This window comes from Phacochoerus africanus, chromosome 13 (assembly GCF_016906955.1).
Source record: "Phacochoerus africanus isolate WHEZ1 chromosome 13, ROS_Pafr_v1, whole genome shotgun sequence".
NCBI classification, from domain to species: domain Eukaryota; kingdom Metazoa; phylum Chordata; class Mammalia; order Artiodactyla; family Suidae; genus Phacochoerus; species Phacochoerus africanus.
In genome coordinates this window covers 76,854,347-76,871,459 of record NC_062556.1, presented here as the reverse complement: position 1 = coordinate 76,871,459, position 17,113 = coordinate 76,854,347, and the positions used below count along the sequence as shown (strand labels likewise).

At 57.3% G+C, this 17,113-nt stretch overlaps 1 protein-coding gene across 5 annotated transcripts in view; it reads left to right on the top strand.

The window, feature by feature from the left end:
- The window catches only part of CARS2 (cysteinyl-tRNA synthetase 2, mitochondrial), a 33,079-nt gene that overhangs the window by 14,448 nt on the left and 1,518 nt on the right, over positions 1-17,113 (top strand). For all 5 annotated transcript variants that reach the window (XM_047755724.1, XM_047755723.1, XM_047755727.1 and 2 more), the window contains 6 exons: positions 1,272-1,401; positions 4,801-4,934; positions 7,052-7,119; positions 15,232-15,298; positions 15,938-16,076; positions 16,699-16,822. In XM_047755724.1, the coding sequence (XP_047611680.1) occupies positions 1,272-1,401; positions 4,801-4,934; positions 7,052-7,119; positions 15,232-15,298; positions 15,938-16,076; positions 16,699-16,822 (662 nt within the window). The remainder of the gene's footprint in view (positions 1-1,271; positions 1,402-4,800; positions 4,935-7,051; positions 7,120-15,231; positions 15,299-15,937; positions 16,077-16,698; positions 16,823-17,113) is intronic.

Below are 17,113 nucleotides of genomic sequence, written 5' to 3'. Positions count from 1 at the left end.
TGCAATGTGTGGCTTGGGGCACCCGGAGGAGGAACTCCTGACACCTACACATTCCAACGTCAGCAACGCTTTCTTAAAGAATAGAATTTATTTGAGAGCAGTTTTTGGTTCACAGCTAATTGAGTGGAAGGTACAGAGGTTTCCTGTGTATCCTCTGTCCCCAGTGAGCACGACCGCCCTGGTGTCAGCACCCCCACCAGACGGGACATTGTTACAGCTGACGAGCCTCACGGAGACACTGTCACCCCTCGAGTCCATGGTCTACATCTTGGGCCAGGCTTGGGGTTTCCCGGGATTCCCACAGCTGTGTGACGACGTGTGTCCATCCTTCTATTTTCATACAGTTTTGCTGTCCAGCTCTGCCCCGTCATTCCCCCACCCTGGCAAACTGATCTTTTTACTGTTTCCATGGTTTTGCCTTTTCCAGAGGATCATAGAGTTGGAATCCTACAGTCTGTGGCCTTTCAGACGGCCTGCTTTCACTTACTCATGTGGCTCCTCCATGCCTTTTCACGGCTTGAACGCCCATTCCTTTTCAGGGCTGAATAATACTCCACCAGATAGACTGGTTTATCCTTCACCCACCGAGGGGCATCTTGGTCTCTCTCTTTTCCCCCTTTTTTGGCCTCCCCACGGCATGTGCAGTTCCCAGGCCGGGGATCAGATCCGAGTCCTAGTGGTGACAGCGTCTCAACGTGAGCTCATCAGCTGTAACAAGGCACAGCTGCGGTGGCAGCACTGGATCCTCAACCCACTGTGCCGGCCTGGGGATCAAACCTGCATCCTGGTGCTGCAGAGACGCTGCTGATCCCATCGTGCCACAGCGGGAACTCCACTCCCCATTTTGGAATCTAAAGAGAGCCCCGTGCCGGCTTGTCCCATAACCTTGAACCTCCTCTTCGGAGTCGTCTTACTTTTGGAAGGTGACCGATGCTCAGGCATTTTCCTTGTCATGCTTTGTGATGAGCACCTTTTTGGGGGAAGCGTTGCTAAAACGCACTGCTGACACCTGCAGACAGAGCAGGGAGACTGGGAGCCGAGCCCACCCACCGCCCAGCCCCTGAGGCCGGCTGCGCGGCCAGGGAAGCGCGTGCTGCTGGCGGTTATGGATGAGTGTTCGTGCCCTTCCAGCCTTCAGGTGGGGAAGGGGCGAACACGGCGAGGACGTGCAGCTCTGCCAGAGGGCACAGGCCTGGGCGCCCTGCCTCGGAGGCTGGCGGCTCTGCGTGGTTGGCTGCGGGGCCTCCGGCTGACGGACCTCTCCTGGGCAGGTGACTCTGACAAGCGGCACGCCGGCGACTTTGCCCTGTGGAAGGCGGCCAAGCCGCAGGAGCCCTTCTGGGCCTCCCCCTGGGGAAATGGAAGGCCTGGCTGGCATATCGAATGCTCCACCCTCTCCAGGTAAGATTTCCAGAATCTTCCGTGTCTCGACGTCAGGGTTCGGGGGGCGCCGGCCATGAGAAAGGAAGCGAAACCTGACAGGCTCATCTTTCCAGCACCAGCGCTGTTCTCCCCGCAGAGCAGCCTTTGCACGTAGCCCTCGACTTCCCAGCCCACGGGCCACCTCCGGGGCGCCCGCGTCTCCTCCATGAGGACTGGGCGGGGGGCTGGGCCCAGGCCCCTGGAGCATCGCCGAAGTTTCCACTCCCACCTGCCCTCCTGCCAGCTCTTCATCTCCGCACACCCCACCCGGGACGAGGCTGGCTCGGGCCCCGGCGATGGGCCCGCCTCCCCTCCAGGCATCTTCTTTTCTGTCCCTTCTCTGTGCCTCCCCACTGACTCTGCTCTCCTGAGGTCACGGTACCACCAGCCCGTCCGCACCGGGCGGCTGACGTCCCCACTTGCTCCCCAGCTTCTGGGGAGCAGCGTCCTGGCTTCAGCATCGCTGCCGGGGCCGCGCCACCTCTTTCCTGTAGGCCCCTGTAGCCTGGTCCTCAGGTGTGCGCGCCCCTGTGGCTCTGCCCCGCAGCCAGGTGCCCCTTCCTTGTGTGTGTGTGGGGGGGGGGGGGGGGCAGACACAGAGGTGGCACCCCACCCAGGCCCTCCTGTGCCTTCTCTCCACTTGGCAGCCCGTCCTGGGGTTCCTGCCGGTGGGTCTGGGCTCTGCCCTGCTTTGCGCCGCGGCTGCGTCATCCGTCAGCCAGCGCCTCGTGGGGGGCACTTTGTTTCTCGTATTTCGCTTTTACCAATTCTGCAGCAAATAACCTCGTGTCTTTTTCCTGTTTGTGGAGCGAGGGGTCTTTTTAGTATCATTAACTTGTGGATTTTGATACATTTCATGTGTTTTAGTTCATTGCAGATATTTATAATAAGCAGTTTTTAAGGTTAGAAACCAAGTACAATTAAGGCAAACATTTCAGACTGCTGGGCACAGCCCCCGCGTGGCGCTGTGTGGGGTGCAGCTTTCTGATGGGCAGTTCTCTGAGCGCCGCCTGTGCACACCCCCCGGCTTCTGCGTAACCTCCCCCCCTTCTGCAGGTGGGAAGGCCCGTCCCCGTGTGTGCATCACAGTGAAGACTTAGAAGGGGTTCTGCCCCCCCACCCCATGCTGATAACCTGTGCCCCCCACCTGTGCTGATGCCTGTGCCCCCCCCCCACCTCACCTGGGATGACTGTGCTCCCGCCCCCCACCTGTGCTGATGTCTGTATGACTCCTCTGGAAACGTGTCCAAAAATTCCTGAGATGTCAGGCTCTTGTTAGTTTGAAGCAGGGGCCAACTTTTCATTAAAAAAGCGATGTCCAGCGCTCCGCCCGGCTGTAAATTCCCAGATGTATTTACAAGTATTTGTTTATTAACAGCAATGTGGAATAGACACTGCGTTGTAAAAAGACATTTATCTTTTAAATTCACATGATTTTTCTAAAACAGGAAATATTTAGTGAGTTTCAAATGTAATGTTACCATTAAATATTTATTTCTGTTGAAATCTAAAGACAAAATAGACTTCTATTCAGTTTCAGCTTTCGCTTTTTTTTTTTTTTTTTAGGGCTGTACCTGCAGCATATGGAGGTTCCCAGGCTAGGGGTCGAATTGGAGCTGTAGCCACTGGCCTTCACCACAGCCACAGCCACGCCAGATCCAAGCCCTGTCTGCGACCTACACCACAGCTCACGGCAACGCTGGATCCTTAACCCACTTAGCGAGGCCAGGGATCAAACCTACAACCTCATGGTTCCTAGTTGGATTCATTTCCGCTGTGTCACAATGGGAACTCCAGCTTTCTCTTAATTTATTTTGTCTTTTTAGGGCCATACCCAAGGTACATGGAAGTTCCCAGGCTAGGGGTTGAATCAGACCTGCAGCTGTGCTACACCACAGCCACAGCAACGTAGGGTCCCAGCCACGTCTGTGACCTACACCACAGCTCACGGCAACACCAGACCCCTGACCCACTGAGTGAGGCCAGGGATCGAACCCGCATCCTCATGGATACTAGTAGGGGTTGTTTCTGCTGAGCCATGGCAGGAACTCCAGCTCTCTCTTACTTTAGATCTGACATTTAAGGGAGAGTAGAGGCTAATATAACGAACACAGTGGATCCACAGTTAAGCTGTTAAATCTGTCGCATTTGCTCAGATCTTTATAAAAATGGATCACTCGTGACCAACACAGTTACGGCCCCGCTCCCCCCCAGCCCTGGTGCCTCCCGACTCACGTGCTCCTTCCTAGTGTTTGCGTTTCGGGGATGCCCCAGATTCCATCACCGAGGCTACAGGGTCCACGACCACCCACCGCACAGCTTAGGGGTGACCATGAAATGCAGCTTTTCCTGAGCTGGGCCGGAGGGAGAAGGGTCAGCCTTCATCGGAAAGGGGCCTCGGAGGGGGTGTAGCACCTTTGACATGTCTATTTTTAGCCCTTTTTAGAAAACCCACTGGTGTCTGCACCCCTGGAGGGGCTGGCCTCCAGAGTTCCATGGCCCTGGCCCCCCGTCGCCACTGTGTGGCTTTTACATTCTTACTTGATGTTCGCATTTTGGTGTCCTCTGGGGCCGCTGCTGGTCAGCCGGGACTCTTTGCACCCGGTTGCTTTGCAGGTGCTCCAGTGACCAATGCGCAGGCAGCGTGTGCCCGTCAGCCCTGAGATGTGCTGTTTGGGGGGGAGGGGGTGCACAGTGTAGCCTTAGAGCAGAAATGCCCACACAGCTGAAATGAGTCACTTTGAATTCTGTTACCTCATTATTCAGGTATGGCTGCTAAGTAGTTAAATTTTCAAAAAAGCCAAATTAAAAATCTCATGATTTTATAGTTCTTTTTTGTTAAATCACTAAACTCTCCCTATTGAAAGTAAGGAAAAGTAGTTCTGAAGTTCTAAAAAACCATGTATTGTTTCTGGAAGAAAGAACATGAAGTCTCTCTTACCAGGAGGAAAAGCCATGAATTAGGGATATTTTTCTTTTTAGGGCATATGGAAGTTCCCAGGCAGGGGTCGAATTGGAGCTGTAGCTCCTGACCTACACCCCAGCCACAGCAATGTGGGATCCAAGCCGCATCTGCAACCTACACCACAGCTCGTGGCGACATGGGATCCTTAATCCACTGAGTGAGGCCAGGGATTGAACACGCACCTTCACAGACACTGTGGCAGGTTCTTAACCTGCTGAGCCACAGTGGGAACTCTAGGGATTGTATGCAGTAAAAACAGTTTCAGTTGACGTTTGCGTCGGTTGAGTTGTTATGTGTTTAGAACTGAGCTCCGTTCTCTGCATAGGCCGAGCGAGGCTGGATGGGCGACAGGCTGTGGCTTGGAGCCCTGCTGTTGGCCTGATCAGCTCCCTGCTCTGCACCGTGTCTTGCAGCTTGGTGTTTGGGAGTCGGCTGGATATCCACTCGGGCGGCATAGACCTGGCTTTTCCGCACCACGAGAACGAAATCGCCCAGTGTGAGGTCTTCCACCGGTGCCCACAGTGGGGGAACTACTTCCTGCATTCGGGTGAGTGGGGGCCTCGGTGAAACTGCTTCCTTTCCAGTTCTGCCCCCTCAGTCTGCGAAGCCTCTGCTTCTGGAAATGCAGCTTAGCTGCTAGGTCTGGAAGCAGCCTGTCCCTGAGGCTGTTTTTGACTCGAGTCCATTGGCTGTGAACTTCCTTGGATTGGAAGACCACCCGTGCCTTTTGGAACGGAGGCCGAAGCTACGAGAGTTGGCCAGTGTCGCGCATTGCTGCCCCACGTGTGTTTCTCTCGGTGAGAGCATGAGAGGGGGTTGCAGGTACGGTTCGATGTGGTGATGATGAACCTGCCGTCCTGGAGCTGCCACGTTGTCACCATGAGTAGCTGTCAGCCTCTGAAAGCACTGCCTTCTGTCTCACTTTCCAAGAAAACGATCGACTCCAGCCACCTGCTCTCAGAAGCAGGTGTGACGTGGAACCAGCAGCATCTCGAGCAAAGCAGTTTTGGAATTTCCTTGCTGCACGAGGAGATCCCATGTCGATTTTGAGCAAGGCCGTGGGGCCGCAGTGGCCCGGTTCTAGTACCTTTCCCGGTGGCCAGTTAAGGTGTTTGAGGGGAAGGAAGAGGCTGGGCTCTGGTGGTGGTTGGGGAGGGGTGGAGAGGTCACCCGCCAAACCCAGCAAGTGGACAGGCGCCCTTTGCCTGAGCCCTTGGTTAAGGCTGTCAGGGCTTCCGGCAGGTGGGGTACGTGCGGACGTGCCGCAGGGACGCACAGTTGCTGCTTCCAGTGTGGTCAGGTCCACGGGGGTGACAGTGGCTGGTAGGACTGCGTGTGCCCAAGTGCAGCCCTGCTCCGTGTGCCTCCTCCCCACGAGCTCCCCGAGCTCCCCCGGCACGTGCCCTGTGTGGGGCCTGGGAACCAGCATCTGGCTCTGTGTGACCCTTCCGACCCTCGTTTCCATTCTACCTTGAATTTGTCTGGAAGCGTCTGGCCGAGTCCCCAGCACAGGAGCTGTTGCCTGCGTGGGTGTAGATGGGGTCTCTTTTTATTTTCTGTCTTTTTAGGGCGGCGCCCACGGCACATGGAGGTTCCCAGGCCAGGAGTCGGATCAGAGCTCTACCCGCTGGCCTACACCACAGCCACAGCAACGCCAGATCCAAGCCACGTCTGCGACCTACACCACAGTTCATGGCAACACAGGATCCTTGACCCACTGAGCAGGGAGCAGGGCCAGGGTTGGAACCCGTGTCCTCAGGGGTGCTAGTCAAGAGTGGTTAACTGCTGAGCTATGATGGGAAGGCCAAGACGGGATCTTTAACCTACTTTGCCAGGGGGCCCCTGTGGTTTTAGATGGGAGAGGGAAGGGCTTTTGCCGTTGTGTCCTGTGAGGGCTCCGGAGTCCGTTGTTCTCTCTGACCTTGTCCTGGGAGAGCAGCTGTGTCCGCTGACACACGGGGAAGGATGCTTCTTCCTGAAGAAGACGCGTGGAAGCGGGGTTCAGCGGCCGGTTCCTGCTCCGGAGGCACCCGCCCAAGTGGTGGTGTGTACGGCAGGTGCCTAGAGTGACGTGTTCCAGGTTCCATGTATTTCGGAAGCCGCATGGAAACCAGATCTCAGAGTGGTTGGCCTTGGAGCCCTTGGGCTCGAGGTCGTGTCAGGAAAACTGGGGAAGGGTCTCCTGTTGGGAAGGGAGAGAGCCCCACACAGATGCTGTCCGGGCCGAGGTCCAGGCTCAGCTGGAGACGGCCCCGAGGGCTTGTTTTACCCTCGTCCTTCACATGCGTGGGGGCGGGGCACGTGATGCCAAGGTCAGGATCTGTCGGGAAGACAACAGAGAACCTACTGGCGCTGCTCCGAGGCCTGCTCGCCGAGCGTCCGCAGTCGGGCTTCTGTGCCTGGTTCTCAGGGCCAGCGATGCATCCTCTCGGTGCCTGGGGGTCACGGGAGGGGCGGGGAGGGGAATAGTGGGGCTGTGGGTCCACCCCCCAAGGGCTGAGTGTGGGAAAGATCAGGGGCCCTGTGTGGGCGTCCACGCCGGGGACAGCGCAGTGGGTCCCAGCTCGCTGGTACCTTGGGAGACACGCCCGCCTCACCGTCCCTGCAGGTGGAAGCCCCTGCCTCCCACCTGGGGCAGCGTGAGTGACTTTGCGTTGGTTTCAGGGCATCTGCACGTGGAGGGCGGGGAGGAGAAGATGTCCAAGTCGCTCAGGAATTACATCACCATCAAGGTAACTCGCTCGTCGCGGGCCCCGCGTTGCCAGCCTGCTGCCGTGCTGGGAGGGCTGGTGTGGCAGGCGACCCCGTCTTGCTGCTAGTGTCCTCCTCCCCTCCCGTGTCCCTCCTGCCAGCTCCCTGGGTCAGCGCTGGGGGACTCGGCCTCCCGGTCCAGTTCCAAGGTTCTCACCCTCGTCCTTCGTACCAGTTCCTCCCCAGTCACGTTTGCTGGATCCCTGCCCCCTTCCCTGGCGCCACCCGCTCCTGCCCGGGGCCTGGTCCTGGCTTCTCCACCTGCCGAGCGGCTTCCTGGCCCGTGGCCGTGCAGGGCAGGGCGTCAGTGTCCCGGTGAGGGGATGCGGGTGCACTGGCGTGACAGCACCCTCCCCCTCGCCCACCCCAGACCATCTTTCTGTACTTGCGGGAAGGTTCGGTACCTTACACGGTCTCACATAGAGGTTCAACACGTGTGCTCACACACAGATCCAAGAGTCGTCGCCGTTGTGTGTCTCTGTGCTCTGTCTGTGTCAGTGGGAATGGCGAGTGTGTGTGTGCACGCATATACCCAGTTTCACAGCTGCTGAACCACACGGAAAGGTGCTGCCGGCATCACAACTGCCCGGCGCTCAACTCCTGAGAAGTTAGCGGTGATTGCTTAGTATCAGCAACTTTCTGGTTCCTGTTCCGGTTACAGCTTTTTTGTTTTAACCAGGGTCCCATCAGTGTTCAGGTGGGGCCTTTGTATGTGTCTTGGGCTTTTTATTTTTGTTTAAAATATGGTGAAAAATGCGTCACATAAAATACGCCACCTAGGAATTCCTGTCATGGCGTAGCAGGAACGATTCTGACTAGTGTCTGTGAGGACGCAGGTTCGATCCCTGGCCTTGCTCAGTGGGTTAAGGATCCGGCATTGCCATGAGCTGTGGTGTAGGTCACAGATGTGGCTCGGATCTGGCCTGGCTGTGGCTGTGGTGTAGGCCAGTGGCTACAGCTCCTATTCAATCCCTAGCCTGGGAACCTCCGTGTGCCGCGAGTGTGGCCCTAACAAGCAAAAAAGAAAAAGTTGCCACCTTAACCCTGGCTGCGTGTACCGTGCAGCTGTGTGAAACGTGCTTGTGGGGAACCAGCCCTCCGAGCGTTCGCGTCATGCGGACTGGCTGCACCCCGTGGGCACTGATCCCCCCCCCGCCCGCCGTGGTTCCCCCGAATCCGACGACGGCAGGGCCCTGGTGCGAGTGGAAGCCCACGGCCTCTGCCCTTCGCACCCGCCGTCTCCCTGCACAGTCCTTGCGCTGCCCCGGAGCGGGATGCCCTCCGCCTTAGGGCCCACAGAGGCGCCCTGCTCCCGTTTCTGCCCCGTGCCGCATCTGTCCCCGTCCCGGGCGCAGGTGGCCGGGGAGGGGGCGTCCGGCGGGTCCGCTCCTCGCGGGGCCCTGGCCGCACGCTGCAGCCTCCAGAGCCTCGGCGGCAGGCGGGCCGCGGGCCGGTCCCCGTTTCCTCCGTGTGCGTCCCCCCATGGGCCCGGCCTTCGTGACGCGGCTCTGGGTCGGGCCACGTCACGTGGCCTCGTTCTGGGCTCTTTCTGTTTACCGGTCGGGAGTCCTCTTTGGGGACAGGGCTTTGTCTTCCTTGCTCGTCCTTCTCCCGGGGACTTCAGGGTCTGAACTGACCTTGTCCCTGATGAATTCGGTCTCTGGTCTTTCTGTGCCGAACCGACCCTGCGTGGGGCTGAGACGACCATTGCTTTCCGGCCGCCCCCGCGGGGACACGGGCTTTAGACGCCCTCTGGGCGCACAGCGTGGCTGCCGCAGCTGGGTGACCAGCTCGGCACTTTTTCTGGGGACAGAGCTGGGGCGGAAGTCAACCCACCCCCCGAAGCAGCTCCTCAGCTGCGAGCCGTCAGGTCGGGTGGGTCGCGCAGGGCGTCTGTGCTTCAGCTCTTGTCGCTCTTTTACCCAAAACCTTGTTTCCTTACAGCGGCCCGTCAGCTTTGTGCTTTATCGAAAGTAGACGCAAAATGAGCTTAAAATTTTAGTTTCAGTGTTCCCGTGAACAGTAAAACTATTGTGTAAAGTTGAAAATTTCCCACTAATTTTTTTTCTTTTGTCTTTTTGTCTTTTTAGGGCCGCACCCGCGGCATATGGAGGTTTCCAGGCTAGGGGTCGAATCAGAGCTGTAGCCACCGGTCTACACCACAGCCACAGCCACGCGGGATCTGAGCCGTATCTGTGACCTACACCTACAGCTCACGGCAACGCTGGGTCCTAAACCCACTGAAGAGGCCAGGGATCGAACCCGCAACTTCATGGTTCCTAGTCAGATTCGTTTCCGCTGCGCCACGACGGGAACTCCGGAATTCTTAGTTTCTGCTCTTAATCGAGGCAGTAACCTGTGTAACATGCTTTTTCCCCGAACAGTTTAACGGTTTAATTCGATTAAAGAAGTGTGTATTTCACTGCAGGAAACTTGAAAACTGCAGCCGAGAGAAAGAAGCACCCACAGGAAGCTGGGGTGGGGGTGGGTGGGAAGCCTGTCTCCCCAGCTCCGCTCCCACGCTGCCCACTTTTCCCTCCTGGAGCAGCCGTCACATTTCTCGGCATCACAGCGTGTGTTTACATGTCTCTGTGCACATACTTCTCACGTGTTTCTTTACACACACGGTAGCGCTGTTTTTTGCATCTCTTTTATTCATCAATGGGTCTTTTGGCCGCCCCCCGCCGCGGCATGTGGAGTTCCCGGGCCAGGGATCAGGTCCGAGCTGCAGTTGTGAGCTACACCCCAGCTGCAGCAGCACTGGTTCCTTTACCCACTGTGCCAGGCCAGGGCTCGAACCTGTGTCCCAGTGCTCCGGAGATGCCGCCCACCCCATTGCGGCAGTGGGAACTCCTGTTTTATTCACTAGCGACTTGTGGGGTAGGTGGTTGGTTGGTTTTATTGAAGTGTAATTGACCTATAGCACTGTGTTAGTTCTAGGTATGAAGCACAGCGATTGTATCTTTTGTGCCTTGCAAAGCGGTCACCAGGGTGAGTCTGGTTACCGTCCGTCAGCATAAAAAGCTACAGTATTGGAGTTCCCGTTGTGGTGCAGTGGTTAACGAATCCGACGAGGAACCATGAGGTTGCGGGTTCGGTCCCTGCCCTTGCTCAGTGGGTTGACGATCCAGCGTTGCCGTGAGCTGTGGTGAAGGTTGCAGATGCGGCTCGGATCCCGCGTTGCTGGGGGGCTACAGCTCCGATTGGACCCCTAGCCTGGGAACCTCCATATGCCGCGGGAGCGGCCCGAAGAAATAGCAAAAAGACAAAAAAAAAAAAAGCTGCAGTAATATTGATGACGTCCCCGCTGTGCATGTCATCTTCATGATGTTTGTTTTTTAAATGTATTTATTTATTTTAACTGTGCCCAAGACACGTGGAAGTTCCTGGGCCGGGGATGGAACCCGTGCCACAGCAGTGACAAGGCTGGCTCCCTAACCTGCTGGGTCGCTGGCCCGTGACACTCGTTTTCTAACTAGGAGTTGGTACCTCTAATCCCCCACTATTTCACACGTCCCCTGCCTGGCAAGCGTCTGTCCTCTGTCTCCATGAGTGTGTTTGAATGTTTGTTGATGGGCTTTTCTTCTGGGTGCCACATGTGAGTGGCATCACCCGGTGTCTGTGTTGCTCCGTCTCACTTATTTTACTCAGTACAGTGCTCTCTAGGTCCAGTCCTTTTGTCGCAAATGGCAAGATTTTTTTTTCCCCCTATGGCTGAAGATGCGGTGCAGTGTATGAAGGTCATGGACACGTCTTTATCCACTGGTCTGTCGGCGGGCGCTTAGGTTGCTTCCACGCCTCAGCTGTTGCAGACGGTGCCGCAGTGAACGTAGGGGTGCAGGTGTCTTTTCTCATTAGTGTTTTTGCTTTCTTTGAAAAAAATACCCAGAGGTGGAATTTCTGGCTCACTGTGATGGTTCTACCCTTCATTTTCGAGGACTCTTCCCACGGCTTTGCACAGCGGCCGCACCGTTCCCATGCCCCCCGCAGTGCAGGAGGGGTCTTTTCTCCGCAGCCTGTCCAGCATGTTAGTTGTTGTCTTTTTGGTAAAAACCCTCTGACCGGCGCGAGGTGGCAGCTCTTGGTGGTTGGATTTGCATCCCCTGATGCCTAGTGTTGTTGAGCATCTTTTCAGGTACCTCTTGTCCATCCGTGTGTCGTCTGTGGGAAAATGTCTGCTGAGGTCTCCTGCCTGTTTTTAAATCGGGTTTTTTGATGTTGAGGTGTTGTGAGTTCTTTGTCTATTTGGGGTATCAACCCCCATCAGATGTATCATTTGCAGATACCTTCTCGCAATCAGTAGGTGGCTTTTCATTTTGCTGTTAGGACCCTTTGCTATGCGGGAGCTTTTCAGTTTGACATTTTGTTTGTTTTTGCTTTCGTTTTCCTTGCTTGAGGAGACAGGAAAAAATACTTCTCCGACTGATGTCAAAGTCTGTTTTCTAGGCGTTTTATGGTTTCGGGTCTTACATTTAAGTCCTTAATCTGTTTTGGTTTTTTTGTATGTGGTTAAGAGCGTGGTCCAGCTTGATTCTTTGGCAGGTGGCCGTCCAGTTTTCTCAAAATCGCTTATCGAAGAGGCTTTGTTCCACGGTGATTCTTACACCTTTTGTCGGAGGTTAATTGCCCGAACAAGTGTGGGTTCCCTCTGGGTTTCTGTTCTATTCATCTGTCTGCGTCTGTTTTGTGTCAGTGCTGTGTTGTCTTGATAAAGGTTTGCATTAGAGTGTTAAATCAGGGAGCATGGTATCTTCAGCTTTGTTCTTTCTCAAGATTGTTTTGCTGTTTGGGGTCTTTTGTGTTTCCATACAGGTTTTAGAATTATTCTAGTTTTGTGAAAAATGCCATTAGTAGCTCGACAGGGACAGGCATTGAATCTGTAGATTGCTTTGGGAAGTGTGGCCGTTTTAACAGTATTAAGTATTCTGGTCCATGAACATAGTATATTTTTCCATTTGTGTTGTCTTCAGTTTGTTTTATCAAGTGTCTTAAACAATTTTTTTTTTGGTCTTTTGTCCTTTTAGGGCTGCACCTGCGGCACATGGAGGTTCCCAGGCTAAGGGTGGAAACAGAGCTACGGCTGCCGGCCTACACCACAGTCACAGCAACACAGGATCTGAGCTTCATCTGTGACCTACACCACAACTCAGAGCAACACCGGATCCTTAATCCATTGAGCGAGGCCAGGGATTGAACCTGCGTCCTCAGGGTTCCTAGTTGGATCTGTTTCCACTGTGCCACGAGGGGAACTCCCTTGAACAACTGCTTGGGTACAGTAGGGCTTCTACATCTTTGCTTAGCTCTTTTCCTAGGTATTTCGTTCTTACAAATGCAATCGTAAATGAGACTGTTTCCTTAATTTTTTTTTTTTTTGGTCTTTTTGTCTTTTCTAGGGCCACTCCCACGGCACATGGAGGTTCCCAGGCTAGGGGTCTAATCTGAGCTGTAGCTGCCGGCCTACACCATAGCAACGCCAGATCCGAGCCACGTCTGCAACTTATACCACAGCTCCCGGCAGTGCCAGCTCCTTAACCCACTGAGCGAGGCCAGGGACTGAACCCACAACCTCATGGTTCCCAGTCGGATTCGTTAACCACTGAGCCCCGACGGGAACTTTTTCTTTCTGATAGTTTGTTATATAGAAACTTAACAGGAACCTGTATATTAATTTTGTATCCTGCAACTTCCCTGAATTTGTTCGTAAGTTCTAGTTGTGTCTTGGTGGTGTCTTTAGGCTTTTCTATTCACAGTGACTGTTTTATTTCCTTTCCAGTTTGGATTCCTTTCATGATTCCTTTCTTTCCTGAATTTGGGCTTCTGGCTGGCCTGAAGCTTATCTTTGCCCATGGTTCCTCAAGGATGCCAAGCTGTTGCCCTGCGTGTAGAAAAATACTTGTCCGGGAGTTCCTGCTGTGGCACCGCAGGTTAAGGATCCAGCGTTGCCGAAACTATTGGTGTAGGTCGTGGCTGCAGCTTGGATTCCATCCCTGGCCTGGGAACTTCCACATGCCACGGATGAGGCAAAAAAAAGTTCGTGTAGTGTTTCGTTTCTAGCGGGTTTTCCCTCCAGTCCTCCCCGTTTGGGGCCCATGGACAGGCGTGGAGACTGGCCTGCGTGGAAACGTGGTTCTTTCTGTTTAACGTGGGCTGTGGTCTGTGGGGAAGGACTCGACCTTCAGAGCTCAGGCAGCAGCTCGAAACTGGCCGTTTCTGGTTTCTGGGTGATGACTCGAGGCCAGTTTCTTCACTGTCAGCGTCTTAGTCTTTCCTCTTTACGAGGAGAGAACACCTGCTCTGTGGGTGACTGTGCCGAGGGCCGAGTGGGCGGGCCTGGCCGGGGGCGGCTGGGTGGCCCCCTCTTCCTGCAGGGGCAGCAGGGCAGACCCAGCACGGTGTCCTGGGGACACACCCCGCTGCCTGTCAACACGTGGCCTGTGCTGTGCGCCTCCGAGGCTTGTTGCTGTCGACCGCCTGGCGGCCAAGCTCCTGGGAGTGCCTGTCCCTCCAAGATTTACACGGGGGGGTCATGTGTCACCTCTCGGGATGCTGCAGTCACGGTGTGGAAGCAGTGGTATTGCACAGAGCAGTGAAAATGCTCGTCTGTGAAGCCCGGCAACGTGGAGGCCTTGTCGGGTCAGCGTGAGGTGCGACGAGGCAGGAGCTCATGGCAGAGGCCGAGGCTCCAGCTCTCCGCTCCCTGCGAGTTTCCCCGCTTCATTAGCGTGTCGCTAAGAATGTGTTTAAACGTCCCCGTGGCGATCTGGTCCCCGTACGTGTCGTGAAACATGGGCACAGCGACGTTGACTGCCTCCCGCGTGTGTGGCGGGAGCGCCTGAGATCTCCTGTGTGAGCAGCTGTCAAGCACGTGGCCCGGCCTGTCCCCTCGGGCCGTCCTGCTGTACCCTGGACCCCCAGGACTGAGGCGGCTCGCAAGTCGGGGTCTGTGCCCTTTGACCAGTGTCTCCCCGGCCCCTGGCGAGTTCTCCTCTGTGCGCATGAGTTCAGTGTGAGGTTCCACTTACGGGGGAGGCCCTTCCGTGTCTTTCTCAGTCCGGTTTATTTCACGTAGCCCAGTGTCCTCCAGGCTCACTCATGGTGTCACAACGGCAGGATTTCCTGATTTTTGGTGACCGAGGGTGTGTGTGTGTGCGCTCTATTCATTCACCTGCTTCCGCGTCCTGACTGGTGTAAGGCTGCCATGAACGTGAGGCTGCCTGTGTCTTCGAGGTAGTGCTTTTGTTTCCTTCGGATCCGTGCCCGGGAGGGGAGCGCTGCGTCGGGCGGTGGCTGTACTGGCGCTCGGAGGACCCCCGCGCTGCTCTGCCCACGGCCACACGCCTGCCTCCGCCCGGCAGCGCAGGCGCACCAGCTCTTCGCGGTTTCTTGCCCTTTTGGAGACAAACATCTGGACAGCGTGAGGTGACACCTCGCGGTGGTCTGATGTGTGTTTCCCGGATCTTAGTGGCGTTGAGCATCTGTCCAGGTCCCTGCTGGCCACTTGTCGGTCTTGTGCCCGCCTTGGAGTCGGGTTGGGGTTTTGGCCTTTGAGTTGCATGAGTTCTTTATAGATTTTGGATATAGTAACCCTCATCAGAGGTACGGCCTTGCATCCATAACCGAACGCACAAATATGAGCAGAAAGTCAGCAGAGGCGGCAAGCAGAGCACAGACCTGGGGAGCAGGCAGCAGGGTGTGGCATCTCTGTGCCAGCGGTCGGGAGCACGGGGCCGCAGGGGATGTGCCGCTGACAGCGGGCACGAGGATGAAAGGCACAGCTTTTGCTGTTGTCAAAACCAGCTCCATACCCAGACATAGCAAATGTCTGGCAATGGTTTACAAGGACCTAAAAAGTAACACCTTCAGAAAGCGAATCCTCACCTAAGGTAAGCGTGTCAGTTGGGGAGGGGTCTCCCGATACGTCGTCGGAAACAGGAGCGGCCAAGCTGCCGAGTCTGTGTTTGGGGTCGGGGGAGCTCTAAAGAAACAGGTCAGAGTGCGGGGGGTGGGGGCGCTGCAGGTCCATGGGGTCCCGTGGGCAGAGAGCAGGCCGAGGAGGAGGCGCCTGCTCTCATTGCCCCCCGCACCCCCTACAGGACTTCCTCCGCTCGGCCTCCCCCGACGTCTTCCGGCTCTTCTGCCTGCGGAGCAGCTACAGGTCAGGTGAGCCCCTAGGGCCTCGTCGGGGGTGGGGGGGGGCCCGCCTGTTCTGGGGGTGCTGGTGGGAGGCCTCGTCCCAGCAAAGCCTCTCCTGCAGTCACTCCCCACCCCCTGCTTTGTGACCTGGGAACACAAAGGTGGCGGCCCCCAGTGCATGTGGCCAGCCGCCCCGGGTGCTGTGTCCTGGGGACAGAGGGCACGACCTCTTCCAGCCCCGAAAGGCGAGTCTGGGGTCCCGGCCCCGCCTTGCTGGCTGGACCAGTCGTGACCACAGGCCCCCAGTGTCCGTGACCTGAGGAGCAGGTGCCCCTTGGGGACGATGGGCTCCTCATGTAACAAGGCAGAGGTGGGGGTTATATGGTCACAAGTTGGGACAGTTGGGCCAGTTGGGCCACAGCCACGGGACAGACGAGGAGGGACCCTCCCGGGCCGGCACCTGCCCACAGGCTCCTTGGCCTCCAGAAAATGGAGGAGATAACGCTGTTCCGAGTCCCAGCTGCTCGAGGTGGACGAGGTGTCCAGGCCTGGGCCGCCCGGGCAGAGCCACTGTCCCACATCTGTCCTCGCACCACCGCATGCCCCCCACTGTGGGGGGTCTGCCACTGCTCGGGCTCCCGGGTGACTGGCGCCCCCTCCCCGCAGCCGTTGACTACAGTGATGGTGCCATCCTCGAGGCCAGGCGCCTGCTCCACGCCGTGGCCGCCTTCGTGGAGGACGCTCGGGCCTACATGAGGGGACAGCTGGCTGGTGGCCCCGTGCGGGAGGACGTGCTGTGGGACAGGTGGGCACCACCCGAGGTGGGAGGTGGAGGTGGTGCTGGCTGGAGCCGGGGATGGGGGCTGGCAGGGAAAGGTGGGTGCCCCGGTCACCGTGACAGGAAGCATCTGAAGCTCAGCGTGTCCCCAGGGTGGCGTGAGCAGGCCGGGTAGGACCACCTGGTATGGGCTGCAGAGGCGCAACAGCGAGGGGCCCTGAGGGGACAGGCTGGAAGAGCCAGTGGGGCAGGGAGCTGCCAGGCTCTGCCATCCTCCCAGGAGGGACAGGCGAGGACTCTTCCATCTGGGGCAGTGCTGCCAGGGGACCCTGGCCGACAGCGCAAACCACAAAGCCGTATTTCTCCCTCGGGAGGGGGGAGTTGGGGGCTTTGCCTCCACGGTTCAAGGCCATGGTCCAGCCCCAGACACGCTTCTCGCAGTTCTGGGACCTGGGTCCTGACGCCCCGTGAGCTGGTCCAGAGCCCAGCCCCGGGGGAGGTCCTCGATGAGGGACGGGTCGCCAGGTGTGTGCGGCCAGGGCCTGACTGCCGCGGGAGGGCGGGAAGCCGCCGGGTGGGGCACCCCCTGGGGACTGGCCAGCGCACGGCCTGGTGCCGGGAGCGAGCCCCGACTGCGGTCTGCCCACAGGCTGGGCCGCACCAAGGGGGCCGTGCAGGTGGCCCTGGCAGATGACTTCAACACGCCCCGGGCGGTGGACGCCATCACGGAGCTCATCCATCATGGGAACAGAGAGCTGAAGGCGGCGGCGGAGGTAACGGCCCAGACGCGGTGTTGGTTTGGAGGGTGGAGTAGACGCCTCCTTGCCAGCCCCAGGTGACCCATCTCCCAGAGCTGGTGGCGGGGCCACAGGAAGGCCTGGCGCGAGGACACAGGAGCATGAGACGCTCCTGCTGCCGCATGAACTTGTGGAATCTGTTTGTGATGTGAGATGGGGGAGGAAGCCACGTGGGGACCCCACTTGTCCCTGGGCCCCCGGCGCCACCCACCGCCACCGCCATTGCCACCCTGGGGCTCTGCGCCCAGACAGGTGCTCAGACCCCGC